Source organism: Patella vulgata, chromosome 5, assembly GCF_932274485.2.
Source record: "Patella vulgata chromosome 5, xgPatVulg1.2, whole genome shotgun sequence".
NCBI lineage: Eukaryota > Metazoa > Mollusca > Gastropoda > Patellidae > Patella > Patella vulgata.
The window spans coordinates 70,853,012-70,876,112 of record NC_065883.2 but is presented as its reverse complement, the minus strand read 5'-3'; the positions used below and the strand labels follow the sequence as shown (position 1 = coordinate 70,876,112).

General features: G+C 36.2%; 1 protein-coding gene and 4 long non-coding RNA genes across 9 annotated transcripts in view; 3 read left to right on the top strand and 2 right to left on the bottom strand.

The window, feature by feature from the left end:
- Window positions 1–857: 857 nt before the first annotated feature.
- LOC126820637 (uncharacterized) lies at window positions 858–9,257 on the top strand. Of its 2 annotated transcripts, none has more exons than XR_007680040.1 (9): window positions 858–974; window positions 1,846–2,157; window positions 2,393–2,704; window positions 3,101–3,193; window positions 5,284–5,358; window positions 6,665–6,697; window positions 6,851–7,301; window positions 8,321–8,498; window positions 9,115–9,257. It is a non-coding gene; the product is annotated as an uncharacterized LOC126820637 (long non-coding RNA). The 2 variants fall into 2 exon arrangements; XR_007680039.1 differs by having other exon boundaries at window positions 5,284–5,856.
- LOC126820642 (uncharacterized) lies at window positions 9,255–11,882 on the top strand. The gene is made up of 2 exons (XR_007680046.1): window positions 9,255–9,303; window positions 9,828–11,882. It is a non-coding gene; the product is annotated as an uncharacterized LOC126820642 (long non-coding RNA).
- Window positions 11,823–14,891, bottom strand: LOC126820636 (uncharacterized). 2 transcript variants are annotated; one of them, XR_007680038.2, is made up of 4 exons: window positions 13,763–14,891; window positions 13,039–13,280; window positions 12,522–12,798; window positions 11,823–12,132 (listed from the first exon to the last, which is right to left on the bottom strand). It is a non-coding gene; the product is annotated as an uncharacterized LOC126820636 (long non-coding RNA). The 2 variants fall into 2 exon arrangements; XR_007680037.2 differs by having other exon boundaries at window positions 11,824–12,132; window positions 13,039–14,891.
- A 1,162-nt stretch (window positions 14,892–16,053) lies between these two features.
- On the top strand, window positions 16,054–19,091 carry LOC126820635 (uncharacterized). The gene is made up of 4 exons (XR_007680036.2): window positions 16,054–16,144; window positions 17,146–17,394; window positions 18,093–18,366; window positions 19,044–19,091. It is a non-coding gene; the product is annotated as an uncharacterized LOC126820635 (long non-coding RNA).
- A 151-nt stretch (window positions 19,092–19,242) lies between these two features.
- LOC126820614 (uncharacterized) overlaps window positions 19,243–23,101 on the bottom strand; it is a 74,187-nt gene continuing 70,328 nt past the window's right edge. For all 3 annotated transcript variants that reach the window (XM_050548695.2, XM_050548694.2, XM_050548696.2), the window contains exons 7-10: window positions 22,572–23,028; window positions 22,106–22,283; window positions 21,539–21,733; window positions 19,243–20,141 (exon numbers count right to left, since the gene is read on the bottom strand). In XM_050548695.2, the coding sequence (XP_050404652.1) occupies window positions 19,855–20,141; window positions 21,539–21,733; window positions 22,106–22,283; window positions 22,572–22,934 (1,023 nt within the window). In that variant the 5' untranslated portion in view covers window positions 22,935–23,028 and the 3' untranslated portion in view covers window positions 19,243–19,854. The remainder of the gene's footprint in view (window positions 20,142–21,538; window positions 21,734–22,105; window positions 22,284–22,571; window positions 23,029–23,101) is intronic.

The window sequence follows — 23,101 nt, the reverse complement described above, 5'->3', positions numbered from 1 at the left end:
GAGAGAGAGAGAAAGAGAAATGGGGTTTAACGTCCACTCGACACAAACTAGGTCATTTCGGGATTAACATATGGTTTAATTTTATTTCAATAATTCGCTTGCGCGTAGGGGTCTTTAGCAGTGGGGGGAAACCGGAGGACCCGGAGAAAACCCACGAGGTTGGACAGGCGACCCAACTCCTTGTCACGTACAACCGGGGATTCGAAACCACGCCAGTCGACTCAATGACAGACTTTATGATACAACGCGCGCACGCTAACCATTCAGCCATCCACTTCCTCCCCCCCCCCCCCCAACTAATTATGAATAGTCCTGATGGGGTAAATGTAAACCGACAATGAAACTAGATTCTAATATGGCTATTTTAGAAAAATCAAGTTTTCAGAGTTACTGAATTCAAAATGGGGTTCAAAAATTCATTTCCGACATGATTGTCAGACATAGAATTTTGTGCATAAGCTGAAAACACCACGACATACCATAGAAACATCATTTACAGTCAGTTTTTTTCAAAAGAAATTTCGCGCTGGGAGAAGAGAATCCCATTGGTATGGAAGGGTTTTTGGGTCTAAATAAGATGATCTGCTGAATTGTCTAATACTTATTATGATACCGTCAACTTGGTCATATTGCTTAAGTAAATTGTGATAAAACAAATGTTTTTTTGTCATTTCCTCACTCCAACTCTTCAAATCACACTTTTACATATCATTTTGGTATTATCATTTTAAACATATCATTTTCTACATATCATTTTAAACATTTCTCTTAGCAATATGCAAATGAGGTCAAAAGGCGTGGCTTCCAGAAAAATGTTTTCACACACACTAATACCTCACAAGGAAAGATAACTCTGAATAACCGCGCGTTTATTGATAGTGGGAACCGCTCATCTTCTTCTTCTACTTCTACGTGACCAGTGACTATTCTTCATACATTTTCAACAAAAACAGCAATAAAGCTCCGCTCTAGAGGTGAGTATAATGTTCTGCACTAGAACTCGAATTGTCTTGTTTGCAGGCAAAAAATTCTTGCTTCAAGTTCATGGCCCGTCAATCACGAAAACCCGTGGATCAACATTATGCCATGCTTACCTTATCTTATCATTTATGGCGGCAAATAGCCAGAAAATCAAAGCCGTCACCCGACCACTGGCATTAGTTATGAATTTCAGGTCTATGACATATGCAATGATATGACAAGTTATGTCGTTAGTGAAGTCGGACGCGAAAGGGGTATTGAGTATTGACAACGATAAAGTAGAAGCTTGTTCGATACCGGTATCCTTGACCTTACTACGCCGTTACGGCCTTTGCCGCTTCGGTATCGTAAAACATTGTTGTCTGATTTTATTTTTGACTTTTGTCACCCCAAATAATTCGTGCAAATATATCTAAAAGTAAATTATATGTACAAAAACTGGTTTGACCTTTTGTTATTACTTTGACTGTTGGTAGATGATTTTCAAAATTAAAATTTCCTAATTTAAAAAAATTTGTTATGCAAGTTAGCTATTTTCAGTATCAAAAAGACTGGATGTCAATATCACAATTTCAATGATATGAAGAGTAATTCGTGAGACTGGATATCCATCAATCTTGCAACAATTTAAACTAGTTTTTATTATAGAACAATTTTTTTTTAATATTGAAGTTAGAAAATTTCAACTTTGAAAATTATCTACCAACATTCGAAGTAGTAACAAAAGGTCAAATCACTTACCTTTACTTAGTTAGAGATATTTGCCAATTTTGGGAGTGAATGAATAAAAGTATTTCTTGTAATGTTGATAACTTTGTTATTTGAGACATTTATATTAGTAGTGTCTTGTATTCTTTATTTTAGCCTACAATTTCAGTACTGGAAATGTCAGACTTGAGTAAGACTGTGGAATCACTTAGGAAAGCTGCCTCAGAGCTAGAGTCGAAGCTGGCCAATGAGAATAGGACTGAAATAATTCCACCGTTAGTTCCATCGTCATCGATAGTTACCACAACAGCTCCAACAGTTGCGAGTTTAAATTCGGTATCCGAGGTCAGACGAATATTTGCTCCATATGCCAGTACGGGTAACTTCAGTTCCAGAAAATCAAAGATAAACACCAAGTGGGCCCCCAAATGGTCACACAAGTTTATGTGCCTGTCAGAGCCAAGCCAGGTAATTAATATGCTCAATTAAATATTAATCGAAAAATATTTTTAAGAGTTATAGAAGCATTTTCATAATAATTTTTGATGTTTGATGTACATGTAATGTATTAGTATTGTAATATTATACATATCCTCTTGTCCAGTTCATTGTACAATATCTAATCTGTGATTCTCATGCTAGTATACATAATTGTGAGTGTTTTTTTAGGTCATAGAGATTTAAAATTCATTTTTCATTACAGGATTCTGTACCAACTAAAAAACAGAAGGCTAATCTCCTCAAAGGTGGCCTTGGAGAGAAAAGATTAAATTTGGACAAGTCAGACGATCCACATCATCTTGTAAATTCGGTTTTAACTGCTTATCCAAAATTAGGAAATGGTGGAGGATTTGAGCTATTGAGGACGGCGAATAGATATTGTCTTGAAGTCATTCCTCCACCAAAATGCGGGTATACAGCCATATATTTGGCAGATCAGTGTTCTATTGGTCAAAGTGTGGTGTATATCCGTCCAATTCAGAAGCAGTTGGATCTATCACCTGAAGATAATGAAGTAAATATGAAGTTTCCTTTTCTCATTTTTTTTATGTTTGATTGATTTAATATTGGGGCCCAGTATGGCTGAGTGCTGTTTGCCACTCATGGTGGAGGTCCCTAGTTCTCATCCCGGCAATGTCGAGGTCAACCTTGTGGTAAACACCCGTCTCTAGTTAGCCTTACAGTGCATAAAAATGGGACATTTTAAAAACACCATTTCATTTCTATTTAAGCTCTATAAAACCTAGCGCTCATATGAAACAATGAACAGTACCAATTGGATATTCTCATTTATAAATGAATGACTGGTTTGTATCATTGCAAATGTTTAGGTGCCTGAAGAACTTATTTCACATTAGAATAAGATATCATTGTTTTGGTCAGAACCTAAATGTTTATCTCTCCTTTACAGCCTTCTGAAAAATGTCCATTGGAGGTATGCTTGATATGTGGTGAATCATATCCAGTGATTAAGCTGAAAGACCATATTGCTAGAGATCATGGAGTAAGTGCATTTCAATTTGTTTTAGAAGATGGGACAATAACTGAAAGACTCTGTGTACTGGTTTAGGTAGTTGGAACAAATATTCAGAATGAAAATATTACTCATTAGTTGTTCATAATAGTCAACTGTGTTTGTAATTAATGCAAAATTACATCAATACAAAACTGATATATATATATATATATATATATATATACTATTCAAAAAAAGTAGGGGATATTTGATTTTTAAGTGTTATTAAAGTCACCTAATGAAACTGACGAAGAAACAAATGACAAAATGAAATGAAGTTCACATTCATCGATTTATTCCAAATGATCGTTAGACTAAGTAAGGCACAGACTGACCATTATAAGGGTAAAATGATACCCGGGGTCAAACAGCAAAGTTACCACAGCATCACAACCAAGTCAGTAACGGGTAAATCCTCCTCTGTTTGCCAAACAAGCATTGATCCGACGTGGCATACTCCTAATGAGACGTCTAAGGTCATTTTGGTCCAGATTGTCCCATTCCTGTTGCAACGCAGCAGCAAGTTCTTGGACATTGGCAGGACGTTGTTGACGTTGAGGTAACCTCTGTCCAAGCATGTCCCAGACATGCTCGATGGGGGAGAGGTCGGGACTCAGTGCTGGCCAAGGTAATGTGGTGATGTTCTGTTGTTGGAGGTAACCTGTAACGATCCTGGCCCTGTGACATCTTGCGTTGTCATCCTGGAAGATGAAACGGCGGCCATGACGTCGTGCGAACGGCACAACATGGACTGCCAAGATGTTGTCCCGGTAGTACTGGCCTGTAACACGCCCTGCAACAACATGTAAAGCCGTTCTTCCAGCAACAGTGATGCCTCCCCACACCATAACAGAACCACCCCCAAATCGATCATGTCTGATGACGTCGAAACGAGCGCTTCCAAGACGTTAACGTCGCCACACCCTCCTACGTCTGTCCAAAAAATCAACAGTGAACCTTGACTCATCTGAAAACATCACACTGCTCCAGCGTCGATTATCCCAGTGTTGACGATCCCTACACCAACGACGTCTTGCCTGAATGTGATGATCTCTCAAACAAGGGATCACACGAGAACGTCGGGCGCGAAGGTGACCCCTATGCAGTCGATTCCGAATCGTCTGGCCACTCACTCTCACACCAGTGTCTGTTTGAAGACGAGCGCTGATCTGATTTGCTGTGATGACACGATTTCTCAAGGCCAGGGTACGGATAAATCGATCCTGGGCTTGAGTTGTCGACCTGAGCGTGGTCTGTCCTGTACAGATTGTGTATCACGGTATCTGGACCATAGCCTGCTTATGACAGACTGAGAAACATTCATCGTCCGCGCCACAACCGCCTGTGTTGTGCCGATCTGTAGCATGCCAAGGGCACGTAACCTTTCATTTTGGGTAAGCCGACGCATATCAAAATTTGTTTTCTGGTCACTAAAACAATTAAACTGATGTTTCCACCCTGGAATTCAATGCCACAATGACTGTAACATTCAAAGTCAGAGTCGTGCAAATCTTGGGTTGGACCCCCATGATGATCCCAAGCATCACCTGCATTCCATGCGGTAGCTATTGGTGCGTTTGGGCGTCACATGTAACTGGAAATGTTTCTTCTGTTAGGTTCTATAGTGACTTTTTTCGTAGTCATTTGCATATTTTAGTATTATGCCCCCAAAATCAAATATCCCCTACTTTTTTTGAATAGTATATATATATATATAAGGTCAAAGTCTGTCTGTTTGTAATCTATGCATGTCAAAAGTACTGGAAGGATTGTCACCAAACTTCACATGTTGACACAACATGTATCCGGGAGTGTCCCTATGTAAAGCTTCAGTGTACTTCCGACTTTTTGTTGCACAGAACGGGTGTCCCTCTCATGGTAGTCGTATATCATTTATGATTAATGGAAGGGAACTAGAATTTAGCTGTTGTTAACATTGAGTACTGACTTGTAGTTTCCGAAATATATTCTGCCAATATTTGCGGAACACGAGTATCCCTTCTAGTAGACTTATATTTTGGTATTTCTTTTGTGTGATCAGCTAAGTTTAAGACTGACTCTTCTCAATATAACTATAGGAAGACGATCTACCAATAATTAAAAAAAGGAAAAGAAGTAAATTATGCCAATACATTAATTCGCCCAGTGAAGAAGTAAGTGATTATTGCATTATTTTTAAAAAAAGTCTCTAATGACAATGTGTAATGGAACTTAATACTGCTTTTTCTGTATTCTGACTCTCTTATATAGGTCAAGAATAGCTGATCTGTATTTTCTTTAGTAAAAGCTGGAAGGAGCAGTAGCGTGGAAGATTTAACTTTATTTATTATGTTGTCATTCCACAATTAATCAATAATTATAATGACTTCATTCCAAGAGTGAACAAACCGTTAATATAAGGATATCATAATATTAATTGTCACAAAAAAGTTAGTGTCTTTACAAATAAAACATAAGATCTGGAGAGCTATTTTCATACCTTAGATCCTGGGTTCCCTAACTGGGGACCATTGCTTTGAGGCAACAAGAACTATGAATTATTAATGATATATATATATATATATATGTATCTACCAGCAAATGATGAAACAGATTTGGATTCGTTGCCAGACCTAGATATAAGTCCTGAATCTCCACACAACATATTGCAGGTATAAATAGCCTTCATTTTATGCATCACATTTCATGTCCTCACTGACCTCCTCCCTTCACTGAGTTTTAGGTCATTATCCTTTTTATATTCCCACATTAAAATTAAGGCGGTGGGGCTGTAGCCCCAGTCACTTCGATAGGCCCCGCGCAATAGAAAGCAAAACAAATATTTTTGCCATTTTACGTTTCACTACCTCTGGGGCAGTGGCGGACTGCCCATAGGGCCTGGGTGGCCAATGGCCAGGGGCCCCAAGGACTTTAAGAAACCTTAGTAGAAATGTTTGTTCCTGTTAGTTATTTGTTCGGAAATACTACGTAATTTGTGACTAAAAAAGAATTCATAACATACCTTCGACTAAATTGCCTAAGCACCAGTGAAAGCTTTTTTTAAAATCGTCATACATACACAGACAACCCAGACATTTTATGTACATAGCTCAATATCGCAAGTTAAAAGGCGGAGATTTATTCATTGATGGACAACTGAATTTTCAACTCTAGTGTGAAGGATTTGGCGTTTTTTCACTTGTCATGGTCGGCCCGGTGCCTTGTGTGGCAGAAGACCCATTATATTTATGGCTAGTACCTCCCAGGGTCTACGGCCCCCACTGGACTGTACAAATAAAGTCTTGTTTAATAACATTTTACTACCTCCGGTGTCTGTAAAAAGTAAGTCTCGTTTCATTACATTTTACCACCTCCGGGCCCGAAACACATAAAAAATAAACCTTGTTACTTAGAGTATCAATTAAAAAATAAACCTTGTTACTTAGAGTATCAATTAAAATTTATAAATGTCTATTTCAGGAGTCAAATTATGTAAATGCAGGAACACCAACAGTGAGTTAACTTAATATTAATCTTGAAATGTTTCCTGTATAAAACTTAAGTAACAATTGTTGGACCAATTAATATTAAGCAAGGTTAGTTATTTGCCCTTGATGGTTCATGCTATTAATAGTCATGAATAATTCCTCTTTATTTAAATTACAGGAAAAGTGAAAATTTTGAACAAGAAATGGATAAAATCAAAGAGAACACAAGTAAAGATAAACATTGGCAAGTTTCTGTTGTTCGTGGACAATTCATAGAAACAGCAATGGATCAATTAACTGAAGGCAGTGAATCAGATTAGTTAAAACCACTTAAGGTTAATTTCATTGGTGAAGATGGGGTTGATCATGGAGGCTTAACTAGAGAATTTTTCACCTTATTATTTTCCAAATCCCCTGTTTTTGAAGGCGACAGTTTGTCTCTCCGACCAGATTTGATTGAAGAAGAACATTATAAGATTGTTGGTCTAAGCATTTTGAATGGTCACACTGGCCCTAAATCACTGAATAGAATCGCTACAGAGTTTATTCTTAGTGGAAAAATACCTCAGTTTAGAGAATTGGATGCAGGCGAAATTGATAGAGCAGATGCCTCTGCTATCATTTCAGATGTAAGTTTTTACAACTAATACAAAAAAATTCATGTAGAAAGGAACTCGGACTTGTTTAAAATAGATATGATTTGCATCATTGGTAACTCCATTTGGATGCTTAATCCAAGCTGTTGGGGTTTAGTTTTTATGTGCCTGGCATTTATAATGGGAAGTATTATATGGGGATGCCCGTTACCTTAGTTTTTAGACCTTTTCTTGAATGGATAAAGATTTACTGAATTTTTACACCCTAACACCACTCAACACAGTTCAGCCTAGTGGACTAAACATCCAATCGGACACTCAAATTGTTCCATTTGTCGTCAAATATAGCAGTACTGCAGGTAGAGCTGCCCAAATTGTTAAACGTTATTATTCTAAATTACAAGAGGAAGAACCCCAAATATTTCATAAACAATTAGTCGTTGCCTACTCAAGGAATACAAATTTAAGTGATTCCCTTGCCCCAAGCAAATTAAGAGACATACCTCAAAATATGAGCGCTTTATTACCTTTATAAGAGCACCCCATCCCACCGCTTCGCTTTAGCATGTTCTGTTTTTAAATATTTTTTTCACTTTTCTGACTTAACCTACTTCTTTTATGGATATTCATTGTTAAGACTATTTGCATATTACCATCAATATTTTTAATGTATATTAAAATATTTTTCTATCGGGAGCGTAAAGCCCACGATGATTTTCTTCTAGTTTCAGGTATCCGGTTCTCTTTGTTTCTCTTCAAACCCTAGGCCAGTGCTTTTGAGGAAGTTTTTCTCCTCCCTACCCTTTCACCATTTCAATTTAGATGAATCAATATTAAAAACTTTGTCCCTGATTCATTAAAATACAACACATTTATCAGGTTTGTAGTGAGAACCATACATGGTTCAGGTTTGTTTGTCTAGTAATTGAATTTTTTTTCCCTCTTGCTATTGACCTCGATGTGAGTAGTGAAAATAAATCAGTGAACCAGAGGTGAATTTTGATTTAGGTGCATGGGGCACATTACCTTATGTTTATGGCTATATTTTGTAGATAGAAAATTCTACTGTTGAGAATATACATGATGTATACCAAACCCATATCGATGCACTTAATCAGACAGGATTTTCCAAGATTATGACTATCGACAACAAGCAGGAAGCTATTAGTGCTGTGAAAGGCTACTACATGCTTTTCAGAGTAATGGCTCCCTTACTTCAGTTTATGTAAGGTAAATTGCCATTAATTTTAAATTTTCATACTCATATCTCATGCATATATTATGGGCCTATCATTGTTTTTAACTGTTTCGTTTTTATGTCGACAATTCCTTGTCTCTGTAATGATCTTTTTCATATCTGGGGAAACATCTTACAATAGAGGAGATGAAGGTTTGGTTTGTTTATTCGGACAAGTGAAATAGCCCTTGATCTGTGGTCTAGCGGTAAAGCGTTGGACTGCCATGTCAGGGGTTGAATGTTCGATCCCCCGCTTCAACATGGGGCAATTTTTCCGATTATTCCAGTGTTCCCAGCTTTAAATGGGTACCGTAAGACAGTGCAATGTTTGTAGCGCAAAAATCTGATGCATCATAAATTAATGACAGCAGGGATTGGTATATTCTCCCCGGAGATGAGAATGGACGCAGTGGGGGTGCATTCGGTGTTCTATGATCTGGTAATAATTGTACTGTCAGAGAGCAGTCATAGACTGGATACTAGACGTTAACATGAACATTATGTACATTATTATTTAGCATAAAGTTGGCTTGCCTATTTGCCTGGTCCCATCATTTTATATGCTCAACCATTGTATTGCAAAATCATATGGTTTAAAATTTATTTTAGGACTTCAACATCTCAATATCCTAACTGTGTTGAAAAAATATCCTGATGAAGGTAGACGGGTATTGAGCAGGACAATGTTCGAAAGTTGCGAGGATATAGAAAGATTATTTTTACCGTTTTTCTCTGAGGAAACTGCCAAGGAGGAAATTATCATTTACAACTTTGGAAAATTTCTGAAGAGAGTTCAAAGTGAGCATTCCTTTGATTAATTATTTTCTGTACACAGAGAGAAAAGTTACGCAACCCCAGTGGTTTCGAATGTCGGGGAGGACACAAATGCTAATTGAGAAACCATGACATAGGGTGTCCACATGAATGTAGTCAGTAACACATTCTTCCTCCATATGCCCGCATGACAGCCTCAACTCTTTTGACGCATCATACCCCCAACAAGACGTTGGAACTGAACCATGGGAAATCTGTGCCATTCCTCATGTAATTATTGTTCCAATTCTCTCAAGTTCTGTACAGGAGTGTCTAGCACCTGCACACGACGACCTAGGTTGTCCCAAATGTGCTCAATAGGTATTAAGGGGGAGGGTGTTGACTCCAGGCCAACCAACGAAAGCACTGACCTTGGCGTAGGAATATTACTCTCTGAAAGTTTCATTCACTGATTGCTCTAGTCAACTTCTCGGACTTGGGCGTATTAAAATGGCTATCGCTATTTTCATTTAAGCAATCATTTATTAAAGATTTATATTTATTTTCAGATGGTAAAGTATGCACCCCGTGGGTTGACCTCATAACTGAGCAAGAAGAAGACGTTGTTCTAAACACGGGTCATATACTACAGGCGTTGTTGGGGAGTCCATTCATTCCCCGAAATTTCCCCAGTGGTCTGATCATATTTGACCACAACTCGAATGAAATCACACATGTTAACACATGTGCACCATCCATCACTTTTTCGAACTTAAATTCTTTAAGAAATTATAAAAATTTAACAGAAATGCTGATAAACGTTATTGTGTGTGCGTACGGATTTGGTACTTGTTAACTCTTCAAACGCCAGATTGTTTTAATTTTCGTACCCTGAAACGCCACGGGGAAATGCTTTTCAAAGTCAAAATTATTTAAACCGTGAAAAAGAAACCACTATATTTTTTTCAATGTAACGAAAGCCCTGATAGTTATCTTCTCAACCATGTGTCGCGTTTGTGTGCAAACTATATTCAACACGAGTTACACGACTTTGTTACATGGTACCTGCTTGTCACATTTATGCGACTGTGGCGTTTGAGCGTGCAGTCGCATAAATGCGACTATGGCGTTTGAAGGGTTCATGAGTCCATAAGATAATTTTCCTTTGAGATATCGCATCCAAGTTAGATATCGCATCCATCGTTTAGTTTACATTTGGCTCGTACTTACTCAACAGGCTACATTTTTTCATGGATTCCTTTGAGTTTTATTTTGTGTCTTAGATCATTCCCTTAATACTGAAATTGTTTTTTGGAGAGTGAGCTGAAGCCAAATGTGAATGGATGGGTGACTTGTGCTCACTATCAAGCTGGTGGTGAGCATCCGCTTGAGTGGCTTGCCGCAAGCTTATGTTCACATTTGGCTCGTGCTCACTCTACAGGCTACAATTTTTTATGAATACTTTTTAGTTATATATTTCAAGTCAATATCATTTTGAAGATGATCCCTATTAATTTTGGTGACGATGCGATAACTTTTCTCCGAATAATGGCATCAAATTCATAAAATGCATTCATTTCCATACGCCCACAAGATAGTATGCGTATATATTGTAAAGGCCCTATCGGTCCGTCCACGTTTACCTCATGCTCACTCTACAGGCTATAATTCTTCATCGATTCTTTTGAGATTTATTGTGTGTGTCAATAGCATTATGAAAAGGATCCCTATTGAATTTGGTGATGATCCGATAATTTATCTCGGAGATATCGCATCAAACTCTAATTTCGCATTTGTTTCTGAACGACCACACGTAAATGTGGGCGTATATTGTAATCACCCCTGTCCGTCCGTCGGTCTCTTCACATTTACCTTGTGCTCACTCTTCATGGATTCTTTTGAGATTTATTGTGTGTGTCAATGTCATCATAAAGATGATCCCTATTGATTTTGGTGACAATCCGATAATTCGACATCGATATTCATAACTTGAGTTATTGCCCTTGCTTAAAAATTCACAAGATCTTGGAAGAGTTCGAATTTGAACACGATTCTACAAATATTTTCGGAGTTACTGCTCTTGATATACAAAAAATACGTTAAAAGTGACTTGTGAGAGCAATAGAGGCCACAGTTTTTGTCAGATTTTTATAAAAATTTGGTGTGTAGATTTATATCCACAAGATCTCAGATGAGTAGTTCGAATCTGAACACGATTCGACACTATTTTCAGAGTTAAGGCCCTTGATATACCAAAAATGTCCAAAGTGGCATGTGAATGCATTAAAGGCCACAGTTTTTGTCCGATTTTTATTAAATTTGGTGTGTAGGTTTGTATCCACAAGATCTCGGACGAGTTCGAATCTGATATATTCTGAAAGTGGGCGTATCTTGCATGGCAACCGCTTGTTTAAGATGAGATGCTTGGCCATAATTTCCCGTTTGTATTTTAGATTATTTAGAACAAACATTGCATAATTAAAACTTATTGTTTATTAAATTAATTTCAATAAGAATATTGTAGACATGTTCTTTCCAAATATACCTTATTTCACAAACCTTTTTCTATACAAAGTTACATACCTGCATGTTGATTTGAAATTTGAATTAAAGTTATATGTACAGTGAGTTGTTAAATTATTCAGGGTTACTTAGTCCAAATTGAATTAATTAAAACTACCGAACTAAGAAATCACGTGCCATAATAAACAGGTCTATCCCATGTGAATCAGAGTGATGGAGGGGGTCCACAAACATTTTTAACTGTTCAAATTTTTCTCGTGGAATAATTTGAGGACTTTCGACAACACTGGATACTTCATCAGTAGCTAATAGTGGTAAACCTTCTTGACTACTTCCATAATGTAGAACATGCTGGAAAAAAAATCGATTCGTTATGCGAATGATTCGATCATTATCACAGGAGGAACCGAAGAACTCTGGGAAAACCTGCCTGATCGGATGGGAGATCCGGCTCTCTTACATCGATATTAAGTTCTTGCCCTGAGCTGGGATTGAACTCTCGACCACTATATTACTCCATTGGTGAGAAAATGCCTCTCTATCGCCACAGCTACATGACCCCCCCCCCCCCCAATTACGAGTGGTCTACAATGTGTACAAAGTTAACTGGATACCCTTTCTCAATAAGATACTAGGCAATGGAGACAGGAAATCAATGAAAGTAGTCCCTAATTTACAGAAATATTTGGTTTGTTGTTTACATTTCAATGTTGCAATTACTAATGATTCAATTGTCTGACCTCATTATCAATTTCTTCTGCTGAATCCAAGATTTGCCCATGTATCCACAACTGTAATGGAGACTTCTGCCCAGCAGTCCTTAAAGATCTTCTCATAAAAGCATTACGAAAGTTATCAACATGTCTCTGTATTCTGGGTAAAAAAACATAATGCAATGCCATCAAATGTGCCTCATTGTTTGGTGGTTGAAGATGACCTTCACATTCCATGAAACAGAAAAGGTTGTAAAAAAGCTCAATGCACCCTGTCCAGAGGTCTCTCTAAAAGCGCTCTATTCTGAAATACAAAAGAAGTGATATATATAGGAATGTACATTAGGAACTGTTCGCCTATATATCATACAATGTATTGAAAAATAATTTGTAACATACCCTAATACAAGTCCATAACAATCAACCTATTTGACATTTTCAGGAATTTGTTTTGTTTCAGACAATGTATATAAATGTGAGTGAAAAGCGAATCAGTCTGACTGGGTTAATAATAGTATTCATTGAATAACGTTATTACTGGTACCTTTGATTATGGACACTTCTTCCTGCAATGTGACTTCCTCTGCCAGCTCCTCGTTGTTCTACCATAAATTTCGCAACTCCCACATTTTCACCACCCTTATCTGACCGAACTCGCTCTGGCATTCCATAAAAATTAACAGCCTCTTCAAAACTACTTAGAACTGTTTCAGCTTTATTGTTATCAGATACTTTTAAATATACAGGCAGCCTGGAGTACCCATCAATACCACCATCTTAAAATAACTAGATTAATATGTTATGAAAACTTAAAGGTTGGTTGATAAAATTATCCAGTCTGAAGACTAAAAGTAGATACCGTAACGTAATTAAAAAGATGACATAAACAGGGCTGCAATTACAGTTTCTCAGGATTTAGGTCTATTTCAAAGTACCCTTGGGTTCTGAAGAATATGATGATCTGCGGTGGCTCAGTGAGTAAGGTGCTTGCTCGCTAACCAGGAGGTCGTGGGTTCGATCTGCAGTCAGGGAAAGATCAGGATTTTCCAATCCGGCAGACCCGAGGGCTTGGCGAGGAATAGCATCTAGATGTGGGAGGAAAAACGGAGGTCCTGAGTGCAACGTTAAAGAACCCAGACAGTTGAAAATCGATGACTGTCGCAAAATTCCCTCATGGCTTATGCCAGTCTTCATTAGCCAATACAAAAAGTGCATAAAAGTAGGATGTTAAACCCCCATTTCATTTCTAAAGATTAAAAATAGCCTACCCGATTAATTTATGATATCCATCTATATGCCATAGGGAGTTTGGTGCTCTAACTTCATATTTTCTTCTTTTAACTGGATTCATATTAAGCCTGCGAAACAAGCAACCTTCTAAGTCAACTCTTTGCATGGATTCTCTAATTCTGGCCTCTTGAACAAGTTCTCCTTTACTTGATAAATGTCCTTTCATACTCCTGTAACCAATGTCTGGATGATCTTTTAGCACACTTTCAACCACAACATCTAAATCCTCATCGGAAAGATTGCTTAATTTGTTAGATGTACTTCTTCCTTCAGTCTTCTTTTAACTGTACTGTGACTTACTTTGAATAAATCTGCAATTTCTTTCACTTTAAAACCAGAAGATATTCTAATTGCTCTGCTGGAATTAATATCCTAGGTCGGCCTGTATAACCTACTGTTGTTGAGGTTGATAAAAATCTTTGTGTTCCGTCCTCTTTCGTAGCCTGTGCTTCGAAATTATTCCAAGCTAGGGCCAAACTATCCAGTACGCTCTGCAGACAATCACCTATGTCCTGATATTCCATTTCAACGCTTATGACTCCTAATATTCCGTATATACATTCAATTTCGAATTTTTCATCAGTTGTAAGTGATTGTCTGCACTCTAGTTTAGTGGCTAAATTGGTAATTCTGCTATGAACTTCCAAGAGCAGTTCTTCATAAGAACATTGTAAACAATGGATTACACAAATTAGCAGATCATCTTATTTAGACCCAAAAACCCTTCCATAAATAATAATCATAATAGTAATCTATACATACATAAATAAAAACAAATATCACAGAGATTATCAATTAAAAACAATTATCACAACACTTTATGTATATATAATTAAAATAAAACAAATGAAAATCACAAATATATAATTAAAATTTTGTGTAAAATTTTTTCTCTTTTAGAAAGTCTATTAATCTACAATATAGACCCGGTTGGGCAAATAATTGATATAAGGACTGGCAACGGTAATGATTAGATCTAATATCCTTAAGATGCTTGCACTCAATCAAAATGTGCTTAACTGTCAAAAGTTTGGTTTAAGACCACAATTCAATTTAATAATGCAATTGGCCATTTTCAGGGAGGTATAACAGGACTTCTATGATGTTGTTTGGTATGGAGGGGGATCCTCGCCAAAACTCTCAATTTGTGAAAATACATTTGTCGATTTGTCAAAGTACATTTGTTAATTTGTCAAAATACAAAATACATTTGTCGATTTGTCAAAGTACATTTGTTAATTTGTCAAAATGCAAAATACATTTGTCGATTTGTGAAAATGCATTTGTTGATTTGTCATACAACAAAAATACATTTTTTCATGTGTGAAAATACCTGTCTAACCTACAAAGCACAAATTTTGAAATAACACAGCTTAACTTTACAGTTTCAAGATATGTAATTTCAACATTTGTAGTTTCAACATTTGCAGTTTCAACAGTTGTATTAACGACACTTGCATTATCGAGCCTTGCATTAACAAGCCATGCGTTAGCGAACTATGACCATATTTGGGTTGATGACGTTGATCATTAATCCGGAAAACGCCGAGTTTGGTCCTGCAATGATGTCTCCCGTCTCAATAAAAATATCTCTTCTTGGGTGGAGTTTTTCAAGGGGAACTGCTCTCATTATTTCCGTTCTTCAACATGGCCAATGAACTTATTCATGAAGTGAAGTCCCGAATAGAGGGAATTTGCAATTTGTTAGATACACAAAATTTTCAATCGCTTTCAGACATCATACATGATATACATACAGTAGCAGGTATTGTCTCAGATTTAATGTGTTCCATGCCTTCCACGGAAGAAGACAGTATAACGATGAATGGATTACAAACTTGTTTATTTCATATTCAAAATGCTGCAAATTTAATCGAACGAAAGCAGGCCAATGAAGTTATAACTGGATCTCTCGGACATTCATTGTCACCAGGACATACTGGACGACCATCAAAGTTAGTTCCATTTGAACAGCTAGAATTTTTGGTTTCTAATGGATTCAAATTGAATGACATGGCCAATTTATTTAATATTAGTCCCAGAACCAGGAGTCGAAGATTGCTTGAATATGGTATTTCATTAAATGAAAAATATAGTCATATTTCCAATGATGAGCTAGATGAAATAGTAATTGACCTTCTTAGTAACTTTCCAAATATTGGGTATCGAAGTATAAAAGGACACCTGCACAGTAAAGGACATATAATTCAAGAATACAGGGTTCGTGAATCGTTGAGAAGGGTTGATATAGAAGGTGTTCTCTATCGTTGACTTACTTTAAATCCAGTAAGACGAAGAAGATATTCTGTTCGTGCGCCAAACTCATTGTGGCATATAGACGGCTATCATAAATTGATAAGGTTAGTATTGACTCAATTACAGGCAGGGGCGGACTAAGCTTATTTATCAGCCCAAAGAGGGACTAGCAGTGCATGGCGTTGTATGCCGTGAATATTTGAAAATTCAATTGCTGGATGGGGGCCTGGTGTGGCCGAGTGGCTAGGACGCTTGCCGTTCATGGTGGGGGTCCCAGGTTCGAATTCTGGCGGAGATCGGGTCGACCTTGTGGATTTTCTCGACTGGGTTCCCCCTTGTCAGGTGGGGAATGACATGGAAAAGCGTTCTAGTCCATTGGATAGGATGAAAAACGGAGGCCTGTGTTCACTAAGCTACGAGAGGGCATGTTAAAGTCACCTCGGCAGTTAAAATCGGTAGTGAGAATAGGGTGTTGCCGCTGCCTTAGCAAAATTTACCCTCATTGCACACGCTTGGCAAATGCCCGTCTCTAGTTAGCCTATAAATTAGTGCAGAAAAATGGGACGTTAATCTCCATTTCATTTCATTTCAATTGCTGAATGTGCAATCTTCGCTTTAAAACTGACTATTAACATGCATAAATTTTTGAAAGGCCCTTTGGGTCGGGACCCAACTGGTTTTGGCCAGGTGTGTCCCCCTCCATACCTGCTTACAGGTGATATACCGTTTTGTAATGTAAGCTTATAGAATTGATTTAAGAGTCTTCGTACTGTAGTAATCATTGTTGATTTCTGACTCCTGTTAAGTGAGTTCGCTTACTCAAGATAATTAATCCAAAATCCATATTTGGATTTTTAACACCCATTCGAAACCAGCTATTCAATATCATTAATGTCAGACTGGTTTATGATATATAGGCTTACTGTATTTGTATGACTAGTATAATATTTTATATGGGTTGCATTTTTCGAAACACGATGGAATGGCGGTTTGTCAATTACCGGTATATTATATATTGTATCTTTAACATTAACTCATCGCAGTTCAGTTTGATTAGTGGTAGCTGAGTAATGATCATTTGTATATTTTTTCCATATCTTTTAAGCTGGCACTTAGTTGTTCATGGAGGTATAGACGGTTATTCTCGCCTCCCTACATATTTAAAGATTAGCAACAACAATAGAGCAGAAACTGTTATGCAAGCATTTAATGAAGCTGTTCAAAATTATGGATTGCCATGGAGAGTTAGATCGGATAAAGGGGGCGAGAACGTTCGTGTTGCAGAATATATGATAAATTCCAGAGGTTTTGGAAGAGGCAGCCATATTACTGGAAGAAGTGTCCATAATCAGAGGTAAATTTAGTACGTCTGCATTAATATGTTCGATTTTATGTTATACATCTGTCTGTTCGCATTATCCTTTGAATAATAATTTTCAAGTTATGGTCCTTGATCCCATAAAAATATGCCAAGTTTAAATGGTTTAAAATCTTGATAGTTAGTCAGTGTGAAGCATCATACAGAATGCCCGTATTATTGTTTGGAACATGTTTCAGACTTCTTCCACTTGACTACAGTATTAAGAGGTTTCAACTATTATAAACGATAATCAGCAGTCTTCGTGCCATTCGAGGGTTTTCATTAATATTAAAGATATGTGCAGTTTTGCGTTAACCAATGGATATGTAACATTTATCACCTAATTAGAATTTTAAACTTGTGATCGTATATTAGCGTTCAGAAAACGAATGTCATGTTCAATATTTGATACGATTCAATAACAATCACCAGAGTTACTGCCCTTTGTTTGTAATCTAGATTCCAGAGTTTTAATGTGTCTTTGTCGTCATCAAATGTAGGTAAAGTAGTTTGTTCAAAAATCAAATTATGTACCATTGTCTAGACTTTGCTAAAAACATTCATTCTGTGACTTTGTGTGGTTTCATGAAAGGAATGTTGACAATTTGTTGCTCTGGTGTCATTTTCAACAACCTGTTCATATTTTAACAGTGAAATAGATCATCACACTTAATTTTTTTTTTATTTCAAAGAATAGAGAGATTTTGGAGAGATTTGTGGATGGGATGCATCAGTTTTTTCTACTACCTTTTTTGCTACATGGAAGCAGAAAACATATTTATACCAACTGATGAAATACATATTCAAGCCCTACACTATATCTTCATACCAAGGATTCAAAAACACTTGAACGAATTTAGAGAGGCCTTTATCAGGCGATCTATTAGGACAGCTAATCAGAAAACGCCGTTACAGTTATGGATAGATGGTCAAATCCTGGATCCAAATGAAAATCTTGCTTCTGAGGTATATTTTCATTGATATGTTTATTCAAGAAATCCAGATTAATATAATCTTTCATTTTTTGACAGTGGTTAAGATTATGCCTAAAAATATTCAAAAATTGGAGGGTGAGATTTTGGGATATTTTAATTTCCATAGCAAACAAATGATTTAATCTGTTAATGATAAGATAGAAGTCTCCAACCTTATACACCCCAACAACTGTTATTATATCCCAGAAAGTTTCAAAACTTTTCGTTGAGAACTGTGATCTCTATCGTGTAAAGAAGAAGTTTTTATGGGCATGCACAATAACTAGTAAAATGAAACTTTCAACCTTTTCAAAGATAAGATACAACTTTTAAACTAGCATATTCATAATCAGTGACCTCAATAATATATAATTAATTGCTTGCTTCGTCAGAATCAGATGATTTTGTGACTTGACCTAATTTTCGCCATTTTTATAAACAATTACAGCAACTCTGGTCTCTATCACGTTTACAAGGTTTCGTGAATCAAGGTCAATAACTCTGGAAAACATTGAATTTCGATAGGCTTCTTCCTTATGCTGGTATAAACAACTACAGCAAGTTTCGTTAAAATTCTTGTTTACAATATGAAATAAACTTATATCTTAAATAAACCTATAAATTCAATCCCAAACAGACGTTCATTAGATTTTAAATATTTTTTTATAGGCAGACTTTCAAAGTTACGGAACAATACAAAATGGTTTGATGGCATATGAATGAATGAATGAATGAAATGTTGTTTAATGGCACGTCAGCTCCAACCGGGCTATATTGCGCCAAACATATGATGATGTTACGAGACAAACTAGAAACAAATAATCACATTATCTATATATACATAAATAAAAACAAATATCACAGTAAATATCAAATAAAACTAAATATAAACTTTATGTATATATATTTAAAACATGAAGGTGAAAATCAAATATATACAATTAAAATTTTCGATAAAAATTTGTCTCTTTTAAAAAATCTAGCGCTTTACTGTATATACCCGGTTGGGCAAACAACTGATGAAGTGACTGGCAACGGTAATGCCGTAATCTTGTATCTTTGAGATGCTTGCACTCAATCAAAATGTGCTTCACTGTCAAAGGAACATGACAATGTTCACATTCTGGTTGAGGCTCTCGCTTTAAGATGAAAAAATGTGTTAAAAAAGTATGACCTATGCGAGAGCGACACAAAACAACTTCATCCCTCCTGTTTTGATGGCATATGATGATGAACCAGAAAGAGTTGTTATTGGTCATTTTCCTATATCTTTAACTGATCAAAAGATGGAAGAATTGATGTGCCAAATAAATCCTTTATTCGATTCAGAAAATCAGGGAATGGACTTGTTTCTTGCAACCGTAAATTTCATTTCTAATTATCATGAAATGAATTAGGAAATCAACACTGCTTTTTTTCAATTAATAGGTTTTTATTGGGTATTTCACCAACAGAGGCCCAGTTCATGCTACATACATTTTCAATTCAACCCAAAACCATAAGCACATACAATTATGTTAATAAAAGCATTTTCTAGGAAATCGTATTCTTTCATATATTTCGTTTGGTTAATAGTAATAGATGGCGCACATGTATTTACTGTAGTGCAGTTTAAATTTTCATGGTCAAATAGTAGTAGCCCATCTCCTATATTTGGAGATATGGCAGGGCTACCAGTTGTTGCCAGAAGAAAATGTCCAGTATTCAGTTGAACATCATCTTCGAGATCTGTTTCCATATCCAACCACTGGGTACTGATTTTTCCACCTAAAAATATATACAAACTTGTTAAATAATTTGAAACAAAAGACCATCAAGAAAGTTAACATACGCCATACAGCAGTTTAACTTCAAGGCAGCTACTAGTCTTCTATGAAGGGCTGCCGCCTGCCGGCATTCATTATATTTTAGAATGTATCAGTAAAATATTCATAACTAATTTCCTAATACATGCATAAACTTTAGTTTGAGCTATTTTCCGATATGCACAGGTAATGGATCTCAGCGACAGGTGCATGAACATTTCGACCCTTGACGGAGGGGGATCCTCGCCAAAACTCTTAGGCCCGTATTCTCGAAATTGGATTAGTGCTAATCATAGATTTAATCTCTGACTTTTCGACCAGCCATATTCTGAAAGGCTGATTAAATTTTAAGCTAAGATTTTTATAAACTTTGATTAGCCTAATCAATGAGTTAATCATTGTTCGAGAATACCATAAAATGTGGTATTCTCGAACGTTGACTTGTACTTAATCATTGACTAAATCACCCCAATGTTTAGTCATCTCAGGGGGGTAGTTTAAGGAAAGATTAAGTACATACATATGCAATTACAATGTATTGAATATTATAGAAATTATTATTTTTCATTGAATTCAGACTCATTGCACTTATATTTCGCCTCAAAAGTAACAAATTTACATTCATCGTAAATTCTGTTGAAAAAGTTTTTTTTATATATAATAAACATTCTCTATTATATAAAATATAATTATGTGCACTTTAGTCAAAATACAAATAATTTTTAGAAGTGTCAAAGAACCTTTAAGGAATTGCAAAGAGCGGAACAAATCAACCTATTGGCACAAAAGGGAACCCACAGCAGCTAAATCGTCCGGGCAGTCGACAAGGATTGTCACATTTAATTATCAGAAATCAATAGAATTTGTTTGGCTTCTAGTTCTGCCCTCAGCGAACATTTACTATACAAAATGTAATAGGCATCCTCCTCTCAGTTAGTTACCCTCATTGCACACGCTTGGCAAATGTCCGTCTCTAGTTAACCTAAACAGTGCATAAAAATGGGACGTTAAACTCTATTTCATTTCATTTGGTATTAGTGTTGAAAGTAGAGGTCATGTTCTAAGTGAGTTAGAATTGATTTATAAATTTTTTCAGTTTAGAAATCAATTCGAACTCATACATAAAGTCCTTTCAAAACTTAAAGCATACATTATTTCCTTCTAATGTTATTAAGTGTGGAACTCAATGATGAGTCTAAAAAAAGCTAAAGATCTCCTCTATCATCTGATAATATACAGTTGTGCATCCACCGAAATATGACAAGAAATTAAGGAGAAGAGATGGTGTAAGGTTGTACAGAATCCCAGACTATATAATTCTGGTTATTAAACTCTTTAAAAGTAATAACTTATACTTACGTTCAAGTTTCTTCAAAAACTGATGAAAATTGTACACAATTATCTCTTCTAACTCCTTGTCTTCTGGTTTAATTGAGAAACTAGGATGAAACAAATTAATTACATCCAAAGCCTTAACATCTGTCCGGCTAAAGTATTCGGTGGCTTCTGCTGAATACTGCATTAATAATTTATAAACACCATGAAGTTTGAGACCTAAAAAATATAAGATCTATGTGTATCTGTACAAATTAATTTATATCATTTCTATTATCACAGCCTTGAAATTTAATGCTGAGGGGTAAAAGTTGCATATATTGGATATATGCCATTTCAGTCTGTATAATTTCAAAATGTTTTTGTTGGGTTTGTTTTAAATTTTTGTTCATGTTTAAAAAAAAAAGCACCATAAAAACACAATTACATTTCACAGCTCCACAAAGAGAACAATTAAGATAAGTCAGCAAATACTTTCATAGACTAACTTGGCGGTCCGTCAATTGGCCTCGCGACAATTGGCTCCCGACTATTTGAGCGGGTCAAATTGTCGCGAGGCCAATTTGTCGGGCCCAATTGACACAGACTTACCTTCTATGAACTGCAGTAATGGTGGCAAAAAACGATAAAATCCATAATGGCATCGAATCGCTAACATGGCTTCTTTTTTGTTTTCTAATGTCAACATCTTTTTATATCCTGCAGATTCCAATATATCAGCATTTTTCTCAAAAACCTCTGATACATTTAGAGCTTCTAAAGAATCAATCTACAATAGCAAAGATTAACAAGTGATAGCTTTGACAATAAATTTATATTTAAACAGGAGAGTAAGAACTACTTTTAATAAATCAAACAAAAGTTGAACATGCCATAGATTGAATGTACGCGAAGTCAATTATCTGACTTTTGGACAAACAATGGCCAATAACTTGTGTTCGCAAACATTTTTTACTACACAGGTAACAACTGTAGCCCTTATCGTGTTCACAGGCCACAATTTAATATGGACTATAAAATGAAAATTGTTTCATTTGAGCTGCAATTACCAACCTACCTCTTTAAGAGCTTGGAGAACATCTCCAGTTAACATTTCATCTGAAATTTCACCAACTGCAGGTTGTGCATTCTGAAGGATGAATTTAGTAAACTGTGGTAGAAGGCATCTTGGTCCTTGATTTCCCATTAAGATAGAAAAGGCAACAACTTTGCCTATAGTCTTGTATGTTTTATTCTGTAGTAGTGTTGAATTGATGGCAAAACCACTATTTTCAAAAATGGGAGTATGTTTAAAGATAAGAGAGAAAAACTCCCTTGTTAAGCCGCCTGCATCCACCCCATCTTCCCCTATGAATATTACATTTAACAGTTGATCAAATTCAAAATCTTCCAGATTTTCCATGGCTGTTTGCAAAAACATTTTTCTAACTACTGAGACATGGAATCTCTCCTTTACATTTTGACCAAAAATTTTCTCGGACAGTTGATGCAAATCATATTTTAAATTACCAGTCCTGAAAACAAAACCAACACATTTATCAATCGATTATTGCTCAGATACATTTAAACAGTATACAACATAATAAT